The sequence below is a fragment of the Culex quinquefasciatus genome, chromosome 3, assembly GCF_015732765.1.
Source record: "Culex quinquefasciatus strain JHB chromosome 3, VPISU_Cqui_1.0_pri_paternal, whole genome shotgun sequence".
Classification (NCBI taxonomy): Eukaryota; Metazoa; Arthropoda; class Insecta; order Diptera; family Culicidae; genus Culex; species Culex quinquefasciatus.
Window position 1 is genome coordinate 196,908,220 of NC_051863.1, and position 25,861 is coordinate 196,934,080.

General features: G+C 38.7%; 1 protein-coding gene across 4 annotated transcripts in view; it reads right to left on the minus strand.

The window, feature by feature from the left end:
• LOC6031149 (serine/threonine-protein kinase N) overlaps nt 1-25,861 on the minus strand; it is a 167,960-nt gene that overhangs the window by 93,986 nt on the left and 48,113 nt on the right. For 3 of the 4 annotated variants that reach the window (XM_038261752.1, XM_038261751.1, XM_038261753.1), the window contains exon 2: nt 21,570-22,173. The exons of the other annotated variant lie outside the window; for it this stretch is intronic. In XM_038261752.1, coding sequence (XP_038117680.1) covers nt 21,570-21,665 — 96 coding nt within the window. In that variant the 5' untranslated portion in view covers nt 21,666-22,173. The remainder of the gene's footprint in view (nt 1-21,569; nt 22,174-25,861) is intronic. 4 annotated transcript variants of the gene reach the window in all.

Below are 25,861 nucleotides of genomic sequence, written 5' to 3' on the forward strand. Positions count from 1 at the left end.
TGAATTTTAATGAAAATGTTTAAACTTAAAAAGAGACCCAGAATACGTAATCCTTTTTGTCTTTACTTGTTTTCAATACCTTAGTTAATATAAAACGAGCAAGTAAAAAACAGAAATGTGTAATTTCAGAAATTGTTTAATTAATTAATTTTAACTAAAACTTATTGATACAATCGGTGAAGAACTACTAGAATAACTATTCAGCAGCGAGCGAGCTTAATATTTGAAAAAGTCGTATGAAACTTAAAATGGCATTTTGACCGTGTCTGGACCAAAGAGCCTATGTCTATGGGCCACAAAAATACCGAAATTTATTTGAGTCAATCTCACCCATGACGACGGAATCTCAACGATTTTTGGAATATTTAAAACCTGCATGAGCTTCGTGTTCAAGGGAACATCTTAGCCCAATAATGTTAAGGAATTTGTCCGTTCTGAAGAATGTCACAGCATTTAAAACATCACCATGAATAAATCAAATTTTTTCTTAAAGCTTTTCTTGCAGTTCTATCAGCTAGAATGGTTTTACCAAGTTCTGATGTAAAATCACACACTTTTTAAAGACAGATTTTGTGTTAGTGATTACAACTCAGAAACTTGTAAAATTATCAACTTTTTTAAGTGTTTATACTCATAAATTAAAATTACATGATAAAAGAATAAAGAGTGTCTATTACACGTTTAAATTTTCATCTCACAATTTTTCAACTTTTGTTTCTGTGTTATACGGAATATAATTATTTCAGTGCATTCAAGGTGTTTTATTTTTTTTGTTGTTATACGATAACAAGAGTTAACGTAATCGTTAATTTCGATTCATGAATTATCCTAGATTATTTTTAAACTTTGAAACTTCTTATGAATTGTTGAGACTACTACACTGTTAAAAAAAATCATGGATATAATACGTCTAGAGGAATGTCGACAAATTTTGTGTCAGGATAAAAACGTAATATTACCTCTAATAATGTGTTAATTTAAATCTTTTATTATGTACGTATTCTACATTCATCAAGGTGGAAAATTGGAAAATTGGATGAAAAGATCTAATATTCAAACATTAAATTTTTCAACCTTCAAAAATTTAACTTTTTTTACATTGATTATAATGAACGTTATTCATGGTTCCTTGAATTTGTATTACAAGGTTTAAATCACAGTTTGATTTTTTAAGTGTTGTAAAGTAAAAATAGAAATAACGGAACATTGTCATGCACAGTTAACAATTGTGTAATTTGAGAAGGTGTAAAATTTAAAATTTAATAAAACCTCGTTTATGATGCATTATTTTTTGAAAAAAGTGGCATTACATCGGAAAATAGGCAAATTTAAATATTTTATTAATAATTTTTTGGGGCAAAAATTACACATCTTTTCTGACATAAAAGCTGTATTGCGCGTATTCCCGAAAAAGACACGCGGCAAATCAGCCTCGAAACGACGCGCCGTACTTTTGGCAAGAATTTCACAAAATTCACAATTAAACGCTTTTCTATATAAAAAGAAATTAAAAAGCCATTTTTTAATGACCTTTATCAACTTATACTTTGTCAAAGACACCAACTTGATCGGAATATTTTTTTAAATTGCATTCTTGGAAAAAAAAATGAATTCAAATGTACGTGTTTTAGCTAAATAAAACCAAAAAATCCAAGAAAATCATTCTTCTAGGATTAGCACTAATGCCTAACTGTAAGTACAATTTTTTTCTCCCAAATTTGATCAGGAAATTGCAAATTAATTTACAAGTTTTTGTCCATCCCCCTTCCCGAAATGTCCCTTAAAAATGAGCAGGCAAAACATTTCTGAAATTTAATTTTCTTTGAAATACACAGTAACAGATGTAAGGAAGAGACACATCTTTTTGTCAGAAAATGTGTAATTTTACCACTTTTTTGGTGGAATGTCACATTATCAGTCTAAGTAGTGCATGTACAGCAATACACTGTAGAATGCTTTTTTGTTTATTTTTAATCGAAGAAAGACACATTTTTGATAGTACACAGTAAAAAATAATGTAAATCAGGAAGGTGTAATTTTGGAAGGTTGTATATTATCTATTTTATGGTGTAATTTTACCTCAATTTAGACTGAAAAAGTGACATTACAACAGAAAAGTGGTAAAATTACACATTTCCAGTAGATAAATTACACATTTTTTCTGACATAAAAGATGTACAGTCATCCCTCATATTCGGAACAGTTTACAGATCAGCCAATGTTCGAAAAATCATAGAAAATCGATAATTGAACATAATGACTTGCTTCTACCTGCATGTGACAGCTTTTCTTGCGATCTTTTGATTGATGCATTGACCGGCTGTACATTTTCACATTTTATATCAAGTTTTCAAAGAAAAACATTGACCCTTGAAATCCACAAATTCGGAACACTTTTTTCTTGCAAATGTAAACAAACTTTGATTCTCTCCAGGAGTACATATTTTCTACAAAATAATGACTTCATACAGTGGAACCAATGAAACTCAAGCATAGTAATGTTTTATGAATGGTCTTATAACTTTTTTGAGAAAATATCTGTTAAATTCAGGTGTTCCACAATTGTGGGAGGCACAATAACATCCCACAGTTATGGAACAGGCAATTTAAAGGCAGTGTTTTGCAACTCTGAATAAAAAAGTCTTAAAATGCAGTTTTTGTTCAAAAAGAACTGCTTTTGCTAGTGAAATAGCAAGAGAATGTCCAAGTAAAGGTCCTAAAAATAGAAGGGTCACCAAGAAAGATGCATTTGGCATTCTATTGACAATTTAACACAAAAGTGTTCCGAATTTGTGGGTGTTCCGAATATGTGGGATGACTGTACCCCTTCCCAGATGTTGGCGCCAACGCCAAAGTAGATTTAATTTGCCCAATTTTCAGCTCAGAAGATATAGTTTCCAACCGATATGATTTTTTAACAGTGTCAGGTAGAGTAAATTTGCAAGAATAATCCATCCATTTCCACAGTGTCAGTTAATCCTTCCATTGTTTCAAGCACATAACACAACACAAATGTACCCGCACATACACGCCACACATTGAAGAAGAAAAGAAACAATAGCATGTAAACCGCAGACCAACTCACCATTCGTGTCCTTTCCCTTTCACACATATTTCATTCATGTATCTCACAGCACACAATAGGCTCAAGGACGCGCAGCGCGCGTCTGAGCAGGCAGCTTGCGCAAACAGACCAATAGGAGAGCAGGGAATAGGAATGAAAGAAATGAATGAATGATCTAATCTATCTATCTAATCTAATCTAACACAAACGCAGCCAGTCCGATGAAAGCATGCTGGAAAGTCTTGTGATTAGATTACGCCCCAAGCACTTTTCTTGTCATTATTAATAATTGCAGTACATCCGAGAACACCCGAAAATGTATTGCAAAAATTAAAGCGGCCAGCCCTACTACGTTGTGTTTACCGCAGAGAGGATTCTGAGAACGGATCACATTTCACAGAATCTACAGGGGAGGAAGGATGCGTGGACATACCGTACCAAACGCTCCTGTTTACAGTTTCATTTGTGTTTTGTATGATGTGTTAAGTGTAAAATATAGTGTGGTTATATAATCAAATAAATATAATAATGCAATATAATGATCATTTAATAAAATCCCTTCACCTATATATAATAACCAAGCACCCCAGCACACAAACAGCGGCACAAAAGAAATGAAAATGAGCATGCAAAAACAAGACAGCGCGTCCTCGTGGTCAGCGCACTAATGATGCCATTATTTAATTATAATAACCACGCACCCAAACACACAAACAGCGACACAAAAGAAATGAAAATGAGCATGCAAAAACAAGACAGCGCGTCCCCGTGGTCAGCGCACTAATGATGCCATTATTTAATTATAATAACCACGCACCCAAGCACACAAACAGCGACACAAAAGAAATGAAAATGAGCATGCAAAAACAAGACAGCGCGTCCCCGTGGTCAGCGCACTCGGAATGAAAGAAATGAATGAATGAAAAGAAGAAGTGGCGTGTACATGGTTTAGGGAAAAAGGATTGCGCACCCGAGAGGAGATTAACTAATAAGAATGTTTTTGCAAAGAAGATTCGGGAAGAAATGCCGAAGTTTTAGTTATAAAAACCAAATGAATTTGTTAGTCCGGAAGTCAGTTTAAGCTTGTAAATATAGAAGTTAACATCGTGAAACAAGCTGTTTTCTTGCATCCTGGCCAAAGGAGTCCACTGAAGGAAAAAGTTGTGAATACAGTCCACTCGCCGATTGTCGCCTTGAAGCTGTGTTGTGCCACGGAATTCCCTGCAACACAGTGGAAAGGTTGGACAATCAAAAAGCCCTCCTGGAGCCGGGCCTAGCGCTCCTACATGGTCCTTCAAACCGGATTTGTGTGAAGTGTTCGGACCTACAAGGTCCTTCAGACCGGAATTGTGCGAAAAGTGCGGACCTTCATGGTCCTTCAACCCGTTATTCTGTGAAGTTCAATGAGAGTCGCCAACCGGAAGTAAAAGTGGTCCGTCAACCCGGACATGTGAAAGTGGCCTTTAGCGGATGCGAGGAAGAACTGACAAGTGGGTCTAAAGAGACCAAAGTGAAGCACAGCCAAAGTGTTTTGCGAACCAAAAACTCGTGTGCCAAAAAGTTGGCAAAGTGCGTCCACGCCGTGGACAAAAAGTGCAACAAGCAAAAGGTTGCGAAGTGAACTCAAACTTTGAGACACAAGTGAAGTGAAGTGAGAGCGCCAAAATGGTGTTACACACGCCAAAGAAGCAGCCCGTGAATCCAGATGAAGTGAAGTCGCTGATTCATCAGCGGGGACAGGTCAAGGGAAAAGTGACGAGAATTAAGAGTGCCCTTGACGAAGCCAAGAAGAACCCGCAGAGGATAACCAAGGCGACGCTGAAAGTGTACGAGAAGAAGCTGGAAGCGCACTACCAGGAGTACGTGTTGCGCCATCGTGAAGTGATCGAAGCAGTTGACAAGAAGGAGGAACAAGATGATGTGCTCGACGTGTTTGACCAGCTTCACACCGAAACGCTGGTGCTGGTCGAAGAGCTGATGGAGATGTTCAACCAGCCGGTCGCTGGCCCCTTTCAAGTCGGTGCCAACGGAGTGGCGCCTCAAGTGATCGTGCAACAGCAACCTCTTCGAGCACCGATACCGAGCTTCGACGGGCAGACAGAGAATTGGCCAAAGTTCAAGGCCATGTTCGAAGACCTCGTCGGTCGCACCCGCGATTCCGACGCCATGAAGCTGCATCACCTCGACAAAGCCCTGGTCGGTGATGCAGCTGGGTTGATCACCGCGAAGATGATTCAAGACAACAACTACGAGCAAGTTTGGAAGGAGATCAGCGAGCAGTTCGAGAACCAACGTGTCATCGTGGATACGCACATCGATGGATTGTTGCAGCTCAAGCCAATCACCAAGGGAAACCACAAGGACTTGCAGGCGCTCACCAAAGCCTGTGATCGCCACGTCGCCGGATTGCAGTACCAAGGACTCGTCGTCGACAGGCTGTCAGGACTTATCATTAACAAGCTAGTGGTAGGGTGCTTAGATGATAGTACTAGACAGCAGTGGGAAAGGACGCAGAAACAAGGTGAGTTGCCAGACTTTAACCAAACATTGCAATTTTGAAAACCGAGTGCCAAGTCCTTGAACGTTCCCAAAATTCGCGCGTCTTGAGCTCAGCAAAGGAGCAAAGCACCACCAAGCCATCTTGCCCCAAACCAACCCAAAATCCCATACTGCCACATCTGCAAAGGTCGCCAAGTCATGTCTGGTTTGTGGGGCGGATCACCGTCACTTTGAATGTTCGAAGTTGCTGGCGATGACAGTTCCGGAGCGCAATGCCAAAGTTAGTGAGTTGAAGTTATGTTTTAACTGCCTCCGAGCTGGTCATCGACTTTCTAGTTGCTCCAGCAACCTGAAATGTCAGACTTGCCACAAGAAACACCACACCTTGCTCCATAACGACTCTTTCTCCAAAGCTCAAAGCGTAAGACCAACCCCAAGCCTCCAAGTAACGAACCCTACAACACCTCAGTCTGAATCTCCCAACCTTCCCACGTCCACTACACTGAGTCAGAACCTGCAGCAGCAAACCCCTCTCAACTCTTCATGTTCATCCAACCATTCCCAGAGTTTGAAAACTGTGATGTTGCTGACGGCTCTTGTCCTGATCGAGAATGATGGAGATCCCGTTCCTTGCCGTGCGCTTCTTGATAGTGGTTCGCAAGTGAACTTTCTCTCCGAGCGGATTGCCGACAAGTTGAAGGCCCCTCGTGAGTCGCTGTACGTTCCGATCGCTGGTGTAGGTGGGTCAAAGATGTATGCTAGGGAGAAAGTCAGGGTTACCGTTCGTTCGAGATACTCGGCCTTCGCCGCCAGTATCGCATGTCTGGTGGTTCCAAAGGTGACTGGAATCATCCCCGGATCGAAGATTGATGTTTCCTCCTGGTCGATCCCAGTGGGAATCCAACTTGCGGATCCAGAGTTCAATGTCCCCGAGAGAATTGATATGTTGATTGGTGCCTCCATGTTTTTCAGCCTGCTTAAGTCAGGACAGCTGCACCTGGCAGACGGTCTGCCAGAGTTGCGCGAAACTCATTTCGGCTGGGTATTTTCCGGCGAAATCGAGAATTCTGTGAACCATTCACACATCGCGAACAACGCTTCGTTGGATGTGCTGAATCAAACGATTTCAAGTTTTGGGAGGTCGAGGATCTTGCCGATCCAACGCCCCCACCCTCTGATGTTGATGAATGTGAGAAGTTGTTCGTGGAAACGCATAGTCGTTTACCGTCAGGTCGATTTGTTGTTAGATTACCGTTTCGTGAAGATGTTTCAGGGTTGCCAGACAACCGTTCGCTCGCTCTTCGTCGGTTCCTGCTGTTGGAGCGCCGTCTCAACAGAGAACCAAGTCTGAAGCAGCAGTATGCTAAGTTCATTGATGAGTATGAAACCCTTGGTCATTGTCGTGAGGTTGATGAGTCCAAGGATGTAGACCAGCATCGGTACTACATGCCCCACCACGCCGTCCTGAGGCCGACGAGCTCGACCACGAAACTGCGAGTAGTGTTCGACGCGTCGGCCAAGCAAGGTTCTACGGCGAAGTCGCTCAACGAGGTTCTCCACGTTGGAAAGCCGGTCCAAAGTGATTTGTTCAGTATCCTCCTCAGATTTCGTAAAACCCCATTGCATTCACTGCCGATATTGAAAAAATGTATCGGCAAGTGCTTATCGACTCGTCTCAGACGAGGTTCCAGAGAATTCTGTGGAGGAGTGACTCTTCAAAGCCGATTCGCGTGCTGGAGTTACAGACGGTAACTTACGGTACAGCAGCTGCCCCGTTCCTCTCGACCAGATGTCTAGTTCAGTTGTGTCAAGATGAAAGAGAGAAGTTTCCGCTAGCAGCCGAGGTGGTTCGTGATGATTGTTATGTCGATGATATCCTTTCCGGTGCTAGTTCCGCTGACGAAGCTGTAGTCGTCCAGCGGCAGATTCGAAATGCTTGAGTCTGGAGGTTTTCGTGTCCACAAATGGAGCTCGAATTGCCAGGAAGTGTTGAGTAGTGTTCCCGAATCTGATCGCGAGAAACTTGTGTGCCTCGATCAAGGAAACGAGGTCGTCAAGGCACTGGGTCTGACATGGTGTCCCCAGTCTGACGAATTTATGTTCGTGGTGCGTCTTCCAAAAGATGTCACCGAATTCACCAAGCGAAGTATTTTCTCTGAAATCGGCAGGTTGTTTGATCCCATCGGATTTCTATCCCCCGTGATTGTTGTTGCGAAGCTTTACATGCAGAAGTTGTGGTTGATTGAGTTGCCATGGGACGCTAAGGTCGAAGGAGATCTTCTGGCGTCGTGGTTGTGTTTCCGTAGAGCCCTCCCAAGGTTAGTGAAATTCGGATTCCACGCTATGTTATCAGCCCGTCGACTGTCGCGATTGAGCTTCATGGATTTTCCGACGCTTCCGTTGTTGCTTACGGTGCAAACATTTACGTCCGGTGCATCTTGTCCGACGGTAGAGCTCAACTTCGCCTCCTCTGCAGCAAATCCAGAGTTTGTTCGCCCAAGAAAGATCTCAACATTCACCGCAAAGAGTTGATGGCGTGTGAACTGTTGGCTCGCATGATGGTTAGAGTTCTCGAGACTGTCAAGTTCAAGGTAAGCCAAGTCGTACTTTGGACTGACAGTCAGGTTGTCCTCGCGTGGCTTAAGAAGTCATTGGCGAAGCTCGATGTGTTCGTCCGAAACAGAGTTGCCAAGATTCTTGAGCTCACCGCAGGATTTATTTGGAAATATGTCAGGTCAAAGGACAACCCCGCTGATATTGTTTCCAGAGGCATGCTTCCCGAGGCTCTAATGTCGAAGTCCGAGTTCTGGGAAGGCCCATTCTTCCTGAGAATCGAAGTGTATGATGAGGAAATCCCCCCAGAAATTCCAGATGATGAACTCCCGAGTTGAAGCTTGGTCCGATCATTGCAACCCCAGTGTTCAATGAAGACCAGCTTCCGGTGTTTACAAGTTCAGTTCGTTCAGAAAGCTGCAGCGTGTGATGGCATACGTGCAGCGTTTCATCCAAAATTGTCGTCAGAAAATCCGTCTTGTCGAGTGTTCATGATTCACCCAACGATCCCTGAGTTGCGCGCTTCGCTGGAACTGATCGTAAAGATTATTCAGCACGAAGCACTCAGTGACGAAATCCACCGTGTTCAGAATGACGAACCGTGCAAGAAGATTGCAGGTTTGCACCCGTTCTACCAGGACGGTGTCTTGAGAGTTGGAGGTCGGCTTCAGCAATCCTCGCTGTTGTTTCACTCCAAACACCCCTACATTTTACCGAAACACCCTGTAGTTGACCTTTTGATTCGCGCTTATCATGAAGAAAATTTGCATGTTGGTCCCAAGAGTCTGATCGCTGCTTTGAGGACAAGATTTTGGCTGATCGACGGAAGGTCGTCAGTTCGCAGAATCACCCATCGTTGCGTCACGTGTTTTCAGGCTCGCCCGAAGGTCGCTAGTCAGTTGATGGGAAATCTTCCTGCATATCGTGTCAACCAAGCTCTGCCGTTCGAGGTCACAGGTGTGGATTACGCAGGTCCAGTTTATGTCAAGGAAGGTCGATACAAGCCCAAGATCGTAAAGCTTACATCTCGGTGTTTGTTTGTATGGTCACTCGAGCCGTACATTTGGAACTCGTTTCAGATATGAGTACAGAGACTTTTCTCGCAGCTCTGAAACGCTTCGTAGGTCGTCGAGGACTTCCCCGAGAAATCCACTCCGATAACGGAACCAATTTCCGCGGGCGAAAACCGAGCTACATGAGCTCTATGAATTGTTGAAGTCCCAAGTCACAGTCGATGAAATCGCTCAGTTCTGTCAGCCTCGTGAAATTAATTGGTCGTTCATTCCCCCCGAAGCCCCCAACTTTGGTGGTATTTGGGAAGCCGCCGTTAAGAGTACCAAATTTCATTTGAAGAGAACTCTCAAGGAAGCCAAGTTGTCCTTTGAAGAGTACGCTACAGTTCTGACTCAGATAGAAGGAATTTTAAATTCACGTCCTCTCTATGCTACCTCTTCAGAACCTAATGATTCAGAGATTCTCACCCCGGACACATTTTGATTGGTCGTCCCTGACCGCCGTACCTGAACCCAGTTGTGAAGGTGTTCAGATAAATCGGCTCAGTCGCTGGCAGTACATGCAGCGATTGCGCGATGAGTTTTGGAGAAAGTGGCATCGCGATTATTTGCAAACCCTTCAACCCCGCGGTAAGAATCGAGTTAAATCCGCCAACATCAAACCAGGTATGATTGTCTTGCTAGAAGAAAAAGATGCGCCCGTGCAGGTGTGGAAGTTGGGAAAAATCACAAAACCTTCCCGGGAAAGATGATTTGGTGCGTACGGTCGAAGTACAGATCGGCACAGTAGTGTACAAGCGGGCAATCCATAAGATTGCTGTTCTGCCAATCATTGATAATGCAAATTTGGTTAAGGTCACAGAGATTCCATCTCTGCCCGGCGGGAGTATGTTGGCGCCAACGCCAAAGTAGATTTAATTTGCCCAATTTTCAGCTCAGAAGATATAGTTTCCAACCGATATGATTTTTTAACAGTGTCAGGTAGAGTAAATTTGCAAGAATAATCCATCCATTTCCACAGTGTCAGTTAATCCTTCCATTGTTTCAAGCACATAACACAACACAAATGTACCCGCACATACACGCCACACATTGAAGAAGAAAAGAAACAATAGCATGTAAATAACCGCAGACCAACTCACCATTCGTGTCCTTTCCCTTTCACACATATTTCATTCATGTATCTCACAGCACACAATAGGCTCAAGGACGCGCAGCGCGTCTGAGCAGGCAGCTTGCGCAAACAGACCAATAGGAGAGCAGGGAATAGGAATGAAAGAAATGAATGAATGAAAAGAAGAAGTGGCGTGTACATGGTTTAGGGAAAAAGGATTGCGCACCCGAGAGGAGATTAACTAATAAGAATGTTTTTGCAAAGAAGATTCGGGAAGAAATGCCGAAGTTTTAGTTATAAAAACCAAATGAATTTGTTAGTCCGGAAGTCAGTTTAAGCTTGTAAATATAGAAGTTAACATCGTGAAACAAGCTGTTTTCTTGCATCCTGGCCAAAGGAGTCCACTGAAGGAAAAAGTTGTGAATACAGTCCACTCGCCGATTGTCGCCTTGAAGCTGTGTTGTGCCACGGAATTCCCTGCAACACAGTGGAAAGGTTGGACAATCAAAAAGCCCTCCTGGAGCCGGGCCTAGCGCTCCTACACCAGATGTAATATTACCATGTTTTTTTTTACTGTGTAACATAACTGCAATACATTGTGTTACTTATCGCTTTTTTTTTTTTGTAAGAAAGACCTATTTTTTTTGCTCTCCCCTCGACTTTGACCAGAGCCCAGGGACAAAAACTTCAAATAAAATTTGTACCAATCTTATTCATCAAATCTTAATAATTAGTCGCCGTTTTCAAACACCGAGTGACAACGACGCCGCGGCTTTACACAATATCTCGGAAGGAATTTATCAGCACGTTTTCTGCCATCACTTTCGATTATCGCCTCCGGCTCAAGAAGCAGCATGTTAGTGAGGAATATCGACACATTTGACCACACTTACACAAACTAAATGGTTGAGTCATGAAGTATGTGTTCACTTTTCTAGGAATTTAACACTGTTAAAAATAATTCAGCTACATTTTTTTAAATTGATGATCTGTTTTATCGACACTGACAAATCGATCGCTGCACTTCCAACAGCACACACTGAAAAAAGTCGACATCACGTCTTCTTCACCTAGGTCACACGCTTCCCACCCGTGACACACTGTTCGTGCTGTGTACCATCCTCTTATGGACAAAAGTGCGTCGTTCCGTTCCGTTCCATATTCCGGTATGAAATTAGATACATTTGTGTGAGTGTATTTTTGCCGAGTGGAGAACAAACAAAACAAACGAATAAACAAGTACACACGCGGGGTAATTTGAATCCGTAGCATCGTAATAATCGGTGCCCAGACCTGCACTCCTCCCCCTTGAAGGCGGGGGGTCACCCCAGAAATTCAACGCCAAAACGGGGAGTGCGCGCACCTGTGCCTTAGAAGGGCACCACCGTTTGCTTTCTGGATGCGAAATCCAATTATCGTATTGTGTATTTTATCGATAGCGAAAATAAGGTGGAGGAGGTTATGAATGGGGTGTTGGAGGAGGGAACACACCAACACCTTCCTAAAGCGAAATCGAAAATCTTCGTGGAAGGGAGCGTTCGGTGAGATTTTGCGGGAAAATTGCCGGGCTACATTGTTGTTGAAGGTGTTGTGGGTGGAATGTACCGAGAAATTGAGGTTACCTTGGAATGTTCACGGCTGATTGGAGAAACGAGGAGAGAATGCGGATGACCTTTGGCGCGGGAGGAGTGCCTCATTTATTATTCAAATATTGATTGGGATTTCGGTGAATTTGATTGCAATGATTTATGAATGAAACGCAAGTTGTGGTGTGCTCATGGTGAATAAGGTGTTTGATAAGAGGCAATAAGGTTTGGGCTGTTAGTAAGGAACATAGACAACACAGTAAAAACACCATGGTAATATTACCTCTGGGAATGAGTACATCTTTATTGTCAGAAAAAAAAATTAAGTTAGCTACTAAATATTATAAAATAAAACCTCTTTTCCGGTGTACTTCCACTTTTTCAATCTAAATTAAAGTAATTACAATATTAATATCCCCCCCTCCCGCTTTTTATATTTTTGCGATTAAACATAAACAAAATTATAACATTTCTGCATTGATACATGCATTGGAGGAATGTAGTTCTTGTAAATAAGCCAAGAGGTGAATTAATAGCAAAAGGTTGAAATCCTTTTTCTTGCGTCAATGTCCATCGGAGTAGGCGGGATAAAGTTTTTCAAAATTATTTTGCTAATTTTTGTCCGAACATAAAGAAAGAAAAATAAGATTGAAATATGACAAGGCTGCTGTAAAAAGACATTTTTGTTAAAAAACATTGCATTCGAAATCTCAGAATGTATTTATTTGGATTTCAAGGTAAAATATCGAGAAATGTGAAATCATTCAATACATCACAAGTTTGAAAATTTTAAATATTATTTTTTAAATATTTTTTCAAATATTTTTTTTATTCTTGAGGGAATTCAAATTATTTCAAGTTCAAAACAAATTCCAACTTTTTCCCAATAGAACCAGAATAGATTGCTTTTCAACTGCAAACTTCTTTCCCAAGTCCCAGCCATCGCTTCACACGTCCAACACCGTTCGTTCACCAGCTCTCTTCAACAAAACAATCGAAAGCACGCCTGTTGCTCCGCCTCTCTTCAGATCTGGGAAACAGTAAGTTCGAGCGGTCTTCTAACTGTGCATCATCGTCGTCGTCGTCTTTCGTTTGTTCAAAGCTTCAACAGATTTCAAAAGATTTATCGACGTTTTTCGGTTGTTCCACGGGGAGATTCCGTTACGAAAAAAAGCATTTCTCAAAAAAGAATCTAACAGTTCAGTCTGAACTCCACCACTTTTGCTGACAGCCAATCGATAAAACATTGTCGAAAAGAGGAGAGAGGGAGGGCTGTTTTGTATGGCAAATCGGTCGGTGTTTAGGTCACCATCGCACGTAATCGAGCCCAGAGCCAGGGAAACCTTGCAGTGGCAACTCGGTTGTGTAGGCTAAGCAAATGTAAATTCAGGTTAGGCGAGCGCGTGCCATACTGCCATGCCGGGGTCATCGATCCGAGAAGGAATCGCCGGCTTAGTCAGTCTGTTAGTGGCGCTAAGTAAAGCACAAACATCTCGCGCCGGCCATAATACTAAATGCTTAAAGTGGTAATCGATTACACGGACTTTGCATTTAAGCTGCTGCTGCAGCGGCAGTCATCATCACCATAAATAAAGTACGGTCATGAACTGCATAATAAATAGCGCGATTCGCGAGCGAGCTCATGTGCGCTAGAAAGAGAGGCCAACAATAACAATAACATTACAACTGGGCTGGAGTTGTGTTGTTGCTGCCAAACAATTCACACATATTCACGTAACGAAAAAAAAAGCGAAAAAGTTTTTACGAATCGTACCGAAAGTGTGGAATGGATGTGATAAGTCAAAATATACACAAAATTATGTCAGCTGTGGGGAAGGTCTGAAGTTTGGTGGAAGGGAAAAATCGCAATGCTTTTAAGAGTTGTTGTATACTACCCCTAGTATATTTTGTACATGTGCGAAACCAAGTGCTAACAGCACTTACTCTCAAAAGGTACCGCGCACCGCACCCTGCTCCTTGCCTTGGGTTGTGGAACGCTGTTTATGCCAGTTGGACACGAAACAGATAAAGATGCTTTATGTAAGAACGAAAAGCTCTGGAGCAGGGGTTGCGGTTGCGGAATAAATGATGATGAGCTGTGAGAAGTTTGCAAAAACGGTTCTTTCGGAATTCTTTTATTTTGTTTTTTTATAAAGAAGGAAGGATTTGTTGATTTGAAAAAGAACGATTTGATTTTCAACCAATATTCTAATTTCAATCAATAAAAGGCAAATCCAACCCTTTCAAATTGAAGCATAATAGTTTTTAAGGGTTAAAAACATTAATTTTACCAGAAGAGTAATAATCTACTTTTTTGCAACTCTACTTTTCTTTAAATTTTTGGTTTGGATATAACATTTTCCATAAATTTTCTAATTATTTCATATAATTTTGCGGGCTGGTCAAATGGGCATGTGAGTGATTGAAAATCTGTATCTCGAGAAGGAATTTTCTATCAGTTTAAAAAATGGTCTGAATTTGCTTAACTTCAAATGGTCGGGTCTGATCGCCACGAAAAAGCCGTGTAGAGAGATGCCATTTTCCTCAAAGGCGGTGTCTGTATAATCTTGACAAAAAGTCTGTAAGCAGTCTGTTTTTTTGGGAGCAGTGCGTGGCCGAATGGTTACGCTGTCCGCTTTGTAAGCGGATGATTCTGGGTTCGATTCCCATCTGCTGCAACCTTCCATCGGATGAGGAAGTAAAATGTCGGTCCCGGCCTTGGTTGTTAGGCCGTTAAGTCATTCCAGGTGTAGGAGTCGTTTCCATGCCATAAGTACAAACAACACACCAAACCAAGCCTACTTCGGTGGAATCGCTGGCGGCGGTTGGACTCGCAATCCAAAGGTCTTCAGTTCAAACACTGGGGTGGAAGGTTCCTTGCAGTAGAAAGAGGTTTGGGTGCTCTCCCCATTCAAGCCTTCGGACTCCTAGGTGCGAGCAGAAACTTGCAATAGAGACCACAAAAGACCCGGGGGTCGTTAAAGTGGATTGCTTTGCTTTTTTTAGATCAGAAAAAGACATTAATTTTGTAAAATTGGATTGATTTAGTATTTTCCTGAAACTAATATTTTTGAATTTGTTTTTCGAAAATCCTCCCATTTTTTTGTTGATAATATTTTTGAGAAAATATCCTACAATTTTATGTTTTTGAGTTTATCATCCAGACTGCTGTTTGATGAGATGCAGCCTCTTATATTTCAAATGTAAAAAAAAAGTTTTCAGTTGGCGATATCTCAATATAGTCAAGAGTTTTAATATCAAAATCATCATTGAAAATTTTATTCAAGTTTATTTTTTTAATATTGAAAATCAAAGTAATAGTTTCAGCTGACATTGGAAATAAAACATTTTTACAAAATTGAAACATTCAGATACTGTATCTTAGCAGCCAGTTGTCCGATTGACACAAACAAAATTGTGGTAAATAATTATTTTGCAGAGCGCTTTTCCGGCATGAAATCGCATAAAAATATCATTCTTGCCAAAAAATCTAAAAAGTCAATATTTACAATTTTTTAAATTAAACAATTTTTCAAAAAAATCATAGCTTTGGTATCATATATTGCACCATCCTTAACTCTAGCGCAGAAGATACCTTTATAAGTCCCTTTAAATATATGAAAAAAAAAAATGGAAAATAAAGAAAATAATTGCTGTGAAAAATTAATTTTTAAGCGAAATTTAATCAATTTAGGTTAAATTTCCCAGAAATTACCAGGTAAATCCTATATTTCCCGAAAAATTTGACGCTCTTTTTTAACATCAATTTATTTTTAAAAAAATTAACCATAAATGATAAAATTTAAATTAACATTTTTTTAAATAGGAATATTCACATTTTTTAACACTACCCAGTATTTTTTGTAAAATTGGAAGGTTGAATATTACCTCTTTTATGATGTAATTTTACCTCAATTCAGTTTGAAAATAGTAGTTTATGCAACAAGTTGCAAAAAGAGGATTTTTTCAGCACAAGTCGTACATTTATCCAACGAGGTTCACCGAGTTGGATAAATACGAAGAGTGCTGAAAAAATCAAGTTTTGCAACGAGTTCCATACAACATTTTTTTGCAATTCAAAAAAACACAAACACTGGGTGAAATTTTAAGTCAAATTTTCATGTATTTTCGCAATTCGCAATTTTCAGTGTAAGAACGGGCCTTGACCGATCTTATGCACTAGGTTCCCGACGAACACGCACTGCCCTTACACCTACATCTTACCCTTGCTCTGAGTCAGTACGAGCAGCACGCTAGAACACGCTTTGAGTGTTCGTGCCAGGCATGCACACCTTCTTTTCCGGTTACGCATTTTAACTCGGCCGGGGGTGGTACATTACGTAGGGTTTGATGTAAGTATAAGCGCCTAACCATTTATAGTGTGCCTATCAATTTTCATTAAAGCAAAAACTGTAATATTTTTAGTTTGAATTCAAAAACGAATTGTTATTTACTGTGTATTGTTTTCTCCTGAAATCTTCCCTATTGTTGAGTCGTGTTAATCTGTTGCTATTTCTTCTGTCGCGGTGTTTTGTTACAATATTTTGGTCCTAAGCATTTTAGAAAAGTTTTTCAAAAGTACAATAGAAATATTTGTGTTAATCCTTAAATCATTTCATAAATTGAGTCAGGGCTCGAACCTCACATGCTTAAGAAAAAGGTGAAGTTTCAAAACAATGGACAGTGAAAGAAATATACTATGTAAAGAATCAATAGTTAAAGAAAGACAGTAATTTATGAAGAAGATAAAGAAATTAACAATAGTTAATAAATAGAGGTAACAAACATGCTTAGATTGTTTCGAGGGCAATATACAGGGAAGATGAGAAATTATTGAAATAGATAAATAAAGAAAAGGCACATGATAAACAAAATTGACATCGCTGCCAAATTAAGGGAAAGCAGACAGTTTGTTGCAGCAGCATCAATTAGTAAAATAGAAAGGAAAAGCGTTGAGAAATAAGAGAATCAAATAAGTAAAATCGAAATCAAATGGAGGATAGTAAACAAAAGCCGTTTAAGAAAATCAGTGAAACAAAATAAACAGATGATAGATGGTAGCTGGAAATGGAAAGGAGATAGGAAACCCCGTTCTGCAACGTTCAGGTACATCCACAGCAGTTGACTCAACATACTGCAAATTTAAACAATACCGTCTACAATCACAAATTACTTCCCTTTCCCACATTGACGCGCCCCTTTCTTCTAGCCGTCTCGACTCTGACCCTCGCTGGTCAAAGGTTTACGATCCGTTTCCACAGGCCACCAGCTAGGTCATCATGAAAACAAGCCAACGTGGAGGTAAGAAAATAGGACACTTGCAAGGAACCAGAGCTATACTGTCCTGATCAAGAAAGATCTAACAGGACTACGGACGTAGTCAGTGACGCTCCTTCCAGGATGTTCCTCGCCTGAGCGTCAACTGAAGAGATATCATCAGAATCATTCGCACTTGGCCTGCAAGTCAAATTTTCATGTATTTTGTCAATAAATCGTTTAAATAAAAAAAAAAGTTGAAAAGTGTTGCTTTTCGAAACAAGTGCTGAAAAGTACCCATTTGAGTGCTGAAAAGTAGAACTTTTCAGCATTTATTTTGAAAAGTGTTGCTATTCAATTCTGTTATTTTTGGTACAGAAAAGTAGGCTATTTCGTCGTTCAAGAATGACAGGAAAAGTAAGTAGTTTCACGACGGAATTGCAAAAAGTTACATTACACCAGAAAAGTGGTAAAATTACACTTTTTCAGAGGTTAAATAACACATTTTTCTGACATAAAAGATGTACCCCTTCTCAGATGTAAGATAACCATGATTTTTTTCACTGTGTAGATCTGCCCACATTCTCAGATGTTAAATTAATTCCTTCCAATTGAGGTGTCATTTAAACTAACAAAATAAAATATATACTTTTAAAATGAGAATAATATTGCAAAACATACAGATCTAGAAGGGCCTAAAATAATCAAATTAAAACAGATGAGGGATCATACACAAACCACGTAAATTAAGTTGAATTTTATTTTTATTTCGATTTTTAATGAAAAGGTCGAGATTTCGTTAAAAAATGTTTTCATTTATCAATATTATTTAATAAAAAATGAGAAATTACTTGAAAATAACATATGACTACAATTATCATGCTATCAAATGTTTTCAAAAATCACATCCCAATCCCAATTAAGTTTTAATCCGCGGCCAAAAATTGCATTCAGTTTAAAAATGACATAACATAAAATTAACACTTCTTGTTTTTTTTAACTAAGGTCCAATAAGCACATTTCAATTTTATTTATTTGCTTTTTGTGTGTTATTGAAACCTCTGACTAAAAGAGGTTTCAATTCACCCAATAAGTAAATAAATTAAAATTTTGTCGATTGGGTCTTTAAAAAAAGTTACATTTTAAACAATAATCTACTCGTAATTTTCCTCATATTTCTCCGAATTTAATATTCAATATCCGGCGACGTCCCAATAAAGCTAAGATACTATGTATCATCATCATCTCCCTATTGTCTATTTTTGGGTTAAAACTCAATCGAAAAATTGCTATCAATTTAATATCCTTTCGCAAGCAACTCTACAACAAACTGCTAGAAAGTACTGGCAAAATTGCTCATATCTCAATATTTCATACACTCACAAATTGAAATAGTTACTCATTCCACAATTTACGATCCCTTCCTGCTCACATAGATCTCTGTCCAAGCCCACAACTCTTACTTTCGCCTCACGTCGTCGTCGTCGTCGTCGTGGCTGCTCACAAACAAATTTGTGGGGCAACTTTTATCCTGATACACGATCGTTTGCTGCAAATGCAGTCGGGGGGGCTGCACCTATAATTCTGAAAACCTGCACACTGCAATCGATAATTGATGCCTAGGTGCATATGAAAATTAAATATATATCATACACCTGGATGAAATTGCTTTCACCTCTACACCATTCCCTTTTGTTTAGCTTAGTATCTCTAGTTTGTTGTTTTTCGAAAGCGTGCACTATACCGCTCTTAAGCCTGCGCCGCGACCAAAATGACTCAATTTCACAAAGCTTTTTCTTTTATTTTCTGTTTTCCAAACACAATCGATCCACGACTTGTGCGCCCCGCGACCAACCAGCTGGGAAAGTGTAAAAATAAAAACCGAACCGGGTGACAAAATGCACCACAAGAAAGTGAAAATTCCCTTCCCCCTCCAAGAAGAAGGGAGGAACAGACTAATTTGTCATTTTTCCTTTCCAAGTTTTTCCCCCCACCACTTTGGACAAATTAGTCAACTTTGAGAATTTTCGCCCGACATCGACGTCATGTACGGGGTTGTGACGAAGGACGATGATTTAGTGCTTCGGTCGCACTCGGAAGGATGATAAAAAGTCATTCACACTACTGGAAGAGAGGATGAAAGAAGGAGCGAAAACTTTGATGTGGGATGTCTGGTTAATGGAAAAAGTTTTTCCCCTGTTTCGAAACTAACTTGGGCGAGGATGTGGTTGAATAACTTTCGGTTTCTTTCATGTTTAAAAGGTATGGGAAGATGTAGTCTCTTACCACTTTAGGAAAAATATAGTCATAAGGAAAAATGAATCGAGTGAGAATAAATATTTTATTTTTAATAGAGAGCAACGTTTCAAAAATAAGTCAAAAAAAGACAAAATTTGCGAAATTTTATTTTTTTTGCTTTTTTCGGAAATTTCTTGTAAAAAAAAAAATTGATAGCTCAGCAATATAAAAAAATTAAACCTGCAATAAATTTTCTGAAATACAGTCCAGACCCGATTATCCGATTATCGAACCCCAAATAATTTTATTTTTCGTTGTCTGATTGTCGAGCCCCAAAACTACGCTAAAATGATTTAGAATTTCATAAATCCAAGATGGCGACCAAAATGGCGGTCATTCAATATTGCAAAATATGCAACTTAAATTTGAATAAAATGGGATCGTTAAAGCGGATTGCTTTTATGGGGTCCTAGAACTAAAATGTTATGTTAAAAAGAAGAAAATGGACTGTATATCCAATAGAAATATTTGGAATGGATTAAAAATGTTGAATTCTGCCTTCATCAAATTGAAATGTTTGTCTTAAATTCTAAATGAAGTTTTTTTTTTATCGGAAAGATCTGAACTTTTTTTTTCGTTAGATTAAAAATCGGACTAATAGTATTGTTTTAACCTTTCGTTATCAAATTTATAGGATTTTTTGAAAAAAATAATATTTTCAGGCTGGGCATGAACGCTAATGAAAATTGGAAAAGATCCAAATTCGATGTTACATAAAAAATTGGAGACAAATAAATAAAACAAAATATAATCGATGGCTGAAATTGTGAAGAAATGCTCAATAACAAAAATCATCAAGTCATCGCTTGTGTTCAGTAAAAAAATGCGCAAATTTACCTCTAAAATGTGTAAATAAACCACACAGTAAAAAAAATCCGATGGTAAAATCGCATGCAAAAGCATGCACATCACCTTTGTGAGCAAAAGCATGTAATATAATATGAGAAAATGTGTACACAAAAAGCATGTAGAAAAAAAAACAGCGAGAGTAATATTTAGATTACTTAGTCCACGACCCAACCCGCTCGGCTATCTCGCTGCCGGATTGATGTTATTTTTGGGGTGAGTAGACCTGATTTTTTTCTACATGCTTTTTGTGTACACGATTCCTCATAGAATATTACATGCTTTTGCTCACAAAGGTGATGTGTATGCTATGCATGCGATTTTACTATCGGATTTTTTGCTTTGCACTATTTCAGTGTTTGTTTGTAATATTGCACGTTAAAATTTTACACCTTCTAAATTAACACTATTTTTTACAGTATAATTGGATTTTTGGCGATATTTTAAATTTTGGGTCGAATAGGACCTCAATAAGTAATTTTGTTTAATACTAGGAAAGCTAAATTAAATAAAATTTGAACTTGTATACATGTTTCTATAATCATGGTCGGAGAAATGAAAAAATAAGTACATAATTGCATCCCAGAAAATAGAAAATGACCTACACAGCTAAAAAAGTAGTAATCCAGCTGCGTGTAAAAGACCTGGGTGTAAAATAAATATTGCATTATATTATGCAATTTTATGTGATTTTACACCCTGAAATTTGTAGCCCATCAGTATAGGGACGTGGCGTTACATCGTGCTGCCACCTGGTTTTTTTAAGTGCAAGAGTGGAAAAGTGCTGAGTCATCGTCTAAAAAGAGACGGCGTCCTATCTCGCCCAGCAAAATGAAGTCGATAAAGTAGTCGGTTTCGATGAGAAAAAGTGGAAAACGTGGTCTAAAAATAGCGACGCCATCCCCCTATGGGAAACCTACTTGACTGAAATTTCAAGCTCATATATGCGTTTATGTTTACAGCTTTTCATCGGTCTGATGGCCGAGTGGGCTAAGGCACCAGTACATAATGTTGGTGCTGGGTTTGAATCCCGTCGTTTGAAACTTTTTTTTGTGTTTGCAAAAAATGTACATCTGGAGTTATTTTTGAAAAGGTCCAATAAACCAAATTTCCAGTTTTTGCTTTTTGGGTGTTTTTGAAACCGCCTTGAGTCAGAGGTACTAAAAAACACCCACTGAAAACTGAAAATTTGGTTTATTGGACCTTTTCAAAAAAAAAAACTCCAGACATGCAGTGTACAAAAATAATCCATCAAGAAAAAAACATAAAAATTGACTTATTTTTAGAGATAATTTGCTTTTTAGTAAATTTAAAAACACCTCATTTTTTAAGATACATACAGCAAACAGATACCCCTTCAGCTTGGCGGTCAAATCCTTCAGCAGCACCATCTTGCTCGACTTGTAACTGTAATCGTTGGGATCGTTGATGCTCATGGTTGGCACAACACACCTCGTAATTAGTATATCCTTGGACACCTAATTTCACCAATCTTCTCTTATTTTTTTTCTCTTTTTATTTTTCTTCCAACTTCTCAACCAATTGGCTGAAAACGACGCTTCATCGCGTGGTGAATCACACAGTTGTACCCACTTGTAATTCTATAGATTTCTTCGCACTCTCTCGGCCTCGCTGCTATTTCATTAACACTTCATCCAATTATGCTCATTTGCAGAACACTGGCCGTATTCTTGACCACACGGTGCGGGGCCCCACTCCACGACGCGGCCATCGAACCACTTCGGAACACTTTTCTCTTCCCCCACTCTTCTTCCTTTTCCTCAATCAAAACAGCTCACTTTTCTTGCACTTGTTTTTTTTTGCTTCTCTCGATTATTCGGCACCATCACTCTTACGCGGAAATTCCTCACTTACACGCTAAAGTGCGCGCGCGGTCATTTTTTTTTAAGCTGCATTTTTTCCTTCTCTACGAAATGGGAGAGTCTGTAAAAAAGCGTATTGGTATCTTTATAAATATATATACGTTCGCGCGCGGTTAGTAATTGCAACCTGTGTCCACCACGAGCGACAACGTGTTGCGCCAAGTAATGGTCGGTAATTACGGTTTGGAGAGCGGTTCGACTTTTTTTTGCTGCTGCCTTCTGTTTGTCTGTTTTTGCGTCAGAGTCCGTAAATCGATCGATGTCTGGTCTCTATTGAGGAAGCTGTCGATTTTTAAAATAAATGCGAGCGAAAAGTTGGTTGAACGCCGCTAGCGGTGACGCTTTGGCGCGCATTTCCCGCTTGGCGTCAATAGCCAAGCGTGTAGGAGCGCGCGAGGAATCTCGGCTTGGCGCGCGTCACGGGTTCGAATCTCGTCGGGTGGGACTTTTTTTTCCTCGTGCCGGCGCCACTCACTTCCGATTTGCGTTAGCCTGGTTTATTTTTCTTTATCTGACCACATTTTGCGCGATTCAGGAAGCCGCTCTGTGGCGGCCCACGCAATTCCGCGATGCAAACAAGCCCCGCGGGGTTGAGATCTCCAGAGAGAGGGAGGAGGAAAAAATAATCGCGCTAAACCAGAAAATCGTTACGAATTATATATTTGCAGAGAGCGATAAAAACAAGATGCTGATGCCTTGGTGAGTGTGTTTGTTCGTCCGGATGAGTTGCAGAAAAAAAGAAGGCAAAAAAGAGCAGAAACAACAAAACAAACCAAGACACGAACCTCGGGGCGTAGGATTGATTATGCAGTGAGTACTGAGAGCAAATGTAGACACGTGTGTCTTACATGGATCCCAGATGGAATGGGATTTTCTGTTGATGGAGCGAACTTTTGATTTGATGGAGTTGTGTCGAAATGTGTATGTGTGTGTTTGGTACATGTTGAACCAGTTGCTTGTGGGAAATTGTGTCGATTTCCTGTGCCGGGAAATTGCTTTTCAACTGTTTTTGCATTCTGGACAACATCTGTGTAACGTCCCTTTCGGTTACATCTGATGGCAATGCTAAACTGCTGATTCGAACTGTTTGTAAACATTTAATTGAATTTTATATCCTCGTAAAAAAAAGTTATTGAAAATCCGAAAACAAATCACACTCTTTACGTAACAAAACCACACCCCCTATTTCGCCTATTTCGCAACAAATCTCCCTCAATTTGCTCTAATTTGTTTACCGTGGCACAAATCTCGCTCCGTCGTCGTTGACGTTGTTGGTTTGCATCATCTGACTGACTGACTGACTGTGTGTATGATGCTATTTCATGAGGTGTGTTGCGTTTTGCTGCTTCTGCTGGATGCTATCAAATTGCATCCACCATCAGGCAATAGTCACTTCCACGCTGGCTGGTTGGCGTCACCATATCATATGATCATCATCCCCCACCACCTCGATCTTAATTGAGGAAGGAGCATTTGGAAAGGGCTTAGTAGTACGTCTTTTCGTTTTAAAGGTATCAATTTTAGCTAAACATAAAAAAATGTAAATTAAACAAAAAAATGCATTTAAATCCTTTCAAAAGGTATTCAGAAATAAAAAAATCAGAATTGGTGTTATCACCACTACTAAAGTTTTGACCCCACACTGAGTAATTCATCACCACGGCAGCAACAACAATTGTTGGCCATTGTTGGGCAATAAGCGTTTTTTTATTCGTATTTTCGCACAATAAATCTGTCCATCTTCGTTGGCGGATCCTAAGTGGTGTGAAGGAGGGCGAGTATCTGTAACTGACCTTTATGGAATATTCCGGTGAGTTATTAATCTTGTTTGTTGAAAATGAAACTATAAAAAAGATCGTCCAACCAGGATTTTATATATTTTGTTCCAGTTTACCTAGTACATATTTTTTAACATATTTTTTGTAAAAGAAACTATGGTAAACAAAAAATAATGCAACTAAACTGTAATTTACATTATTTGTTTTTTTATAAGTCTGAATTATATTTAGCAAAATAATAGAAATTTTGGCTCACTTATGTAGAGTAGTTGACATATTTTAAAAGATTGTTTTTGAAAAAAAAATATTTATTTGCAATGACCTGAGGAAAATAATAGGAAATAAAGCAAAACAAAAAAACTTATGCAATACAAGATAAAAGTTGACCTGTAATCATTAAGTGATTAAGAATACAGTCCAGACTCGATTATCCAAAGCCTAGATTGTCCGAAGCTCGATAATCCGAAGGTTTGTTTGGACTTCGGATAATCGAATCAAGAACAAAATTTTTTTTCGTTTTTTTTTCATTTTCTTGTTTTAAACATCAAATTCGAATTCTGCGACCCCATTTTAGTCAAATTTGAATAGTTGATTGCCTATTAAATAATAAAATGCATTGTTTCAATGTTTCGTCACCACCACTTTAACCGCCATCTTGGATTTAAAAATTCTAAATCACTTTAACGTAGTTAAGGGGTCATACTTAAGCTCGACAATCAAAAATTAGACAACAAACAAAAATTTTTTTTCGTGATTCGATTCGGCCGATGCAAGTATTTAAAAAAGTTTTTGTCCCTCGACCCTGGCCGAGGTCAAGGGGGGGCAAAAACATAAAAAAAGTATAAAAATTTAAATAACAAACCATAGTCTTCACATTTAAATGAAAAAAGTGTTTAAAAATGCATTTTACACTAGTTCACTTGTTTTGTAATCATTAGTTTAAAAAAATCTAAGATCTGACAAGAACAAAAATAGTATCAAAAAAAAAAAAAAAGATTTTGCATCGAAAATTTTCAAAAAATCTTAAGATTTTTTAATGCTAAAAATAATTTTAAACGCATTTTCATTGAAATTTTGAAGTTTATTGTAAAAATATTTTTTGCCCCCTGAGGTGACAAAAACTTTTAAAAATATTTGTACCAGCCTTATCCGAAGTTTGGATTATCCGAAGTGAAATTTTTCCGAGGCCTTCTGATAATCGAGTCTGGACAGTATGTGTTTAAAACACAAAAAAAAAACAATGAATTAAACAAAACAAATAAATCCAGTTTAGGACAAAAAATCTGCATGGCATAACATGTTTTTGTTTAATCATTTACAGTTAATTGCTTTTCTTTTTCTATGAAAAATACGTCATTTTTTGGAAAACCATTCTAATTTATTTTCAAAATAAAAAAAACAGTAAATTTAAAATGTCAGGTTCAATTAAAAAACTACTTTTCAAAATATCCGTTAATTTATTTAATATTCTAAAAACAAATGCAAAACAACGATTTGGAAAAATATTCAACATAACATATGATGTAACATTTATAGCAATTCATAACGAAAACCAGAAAGATTTTTTTCAATTTGGTCTTAATTTTCAACTGTCCGATTTCCAATATAAAAAAAAAATATTTGCAATCTTTCGAAAAGAAATAATTTCAAAATGATGCTTAACATTTTAAAGGCTCAAATTAATGTTTTTAGCTCTTTTAAAAAATGAGAGTTGATTTTTCAAATTTTAAAAATATTCTTTTCAAAGGATTTTAAAATTTAACAACGATTATTTTTTTACCATTGCATATCGTCAATTGAAGATTTAAATAAAAAATAGTCTTATTTTTACCTCAAGTTAACCCAGAATGGCTCTAACTTGAAAACGGTAATTTTTTTTTTAGGAAAAAAAGACTACTTTTTAATTACAATATGATTTTGCTTTAACAAATAAATTTTGAAAATTTTGCAGAGTAAATTTGCCTTGTTATA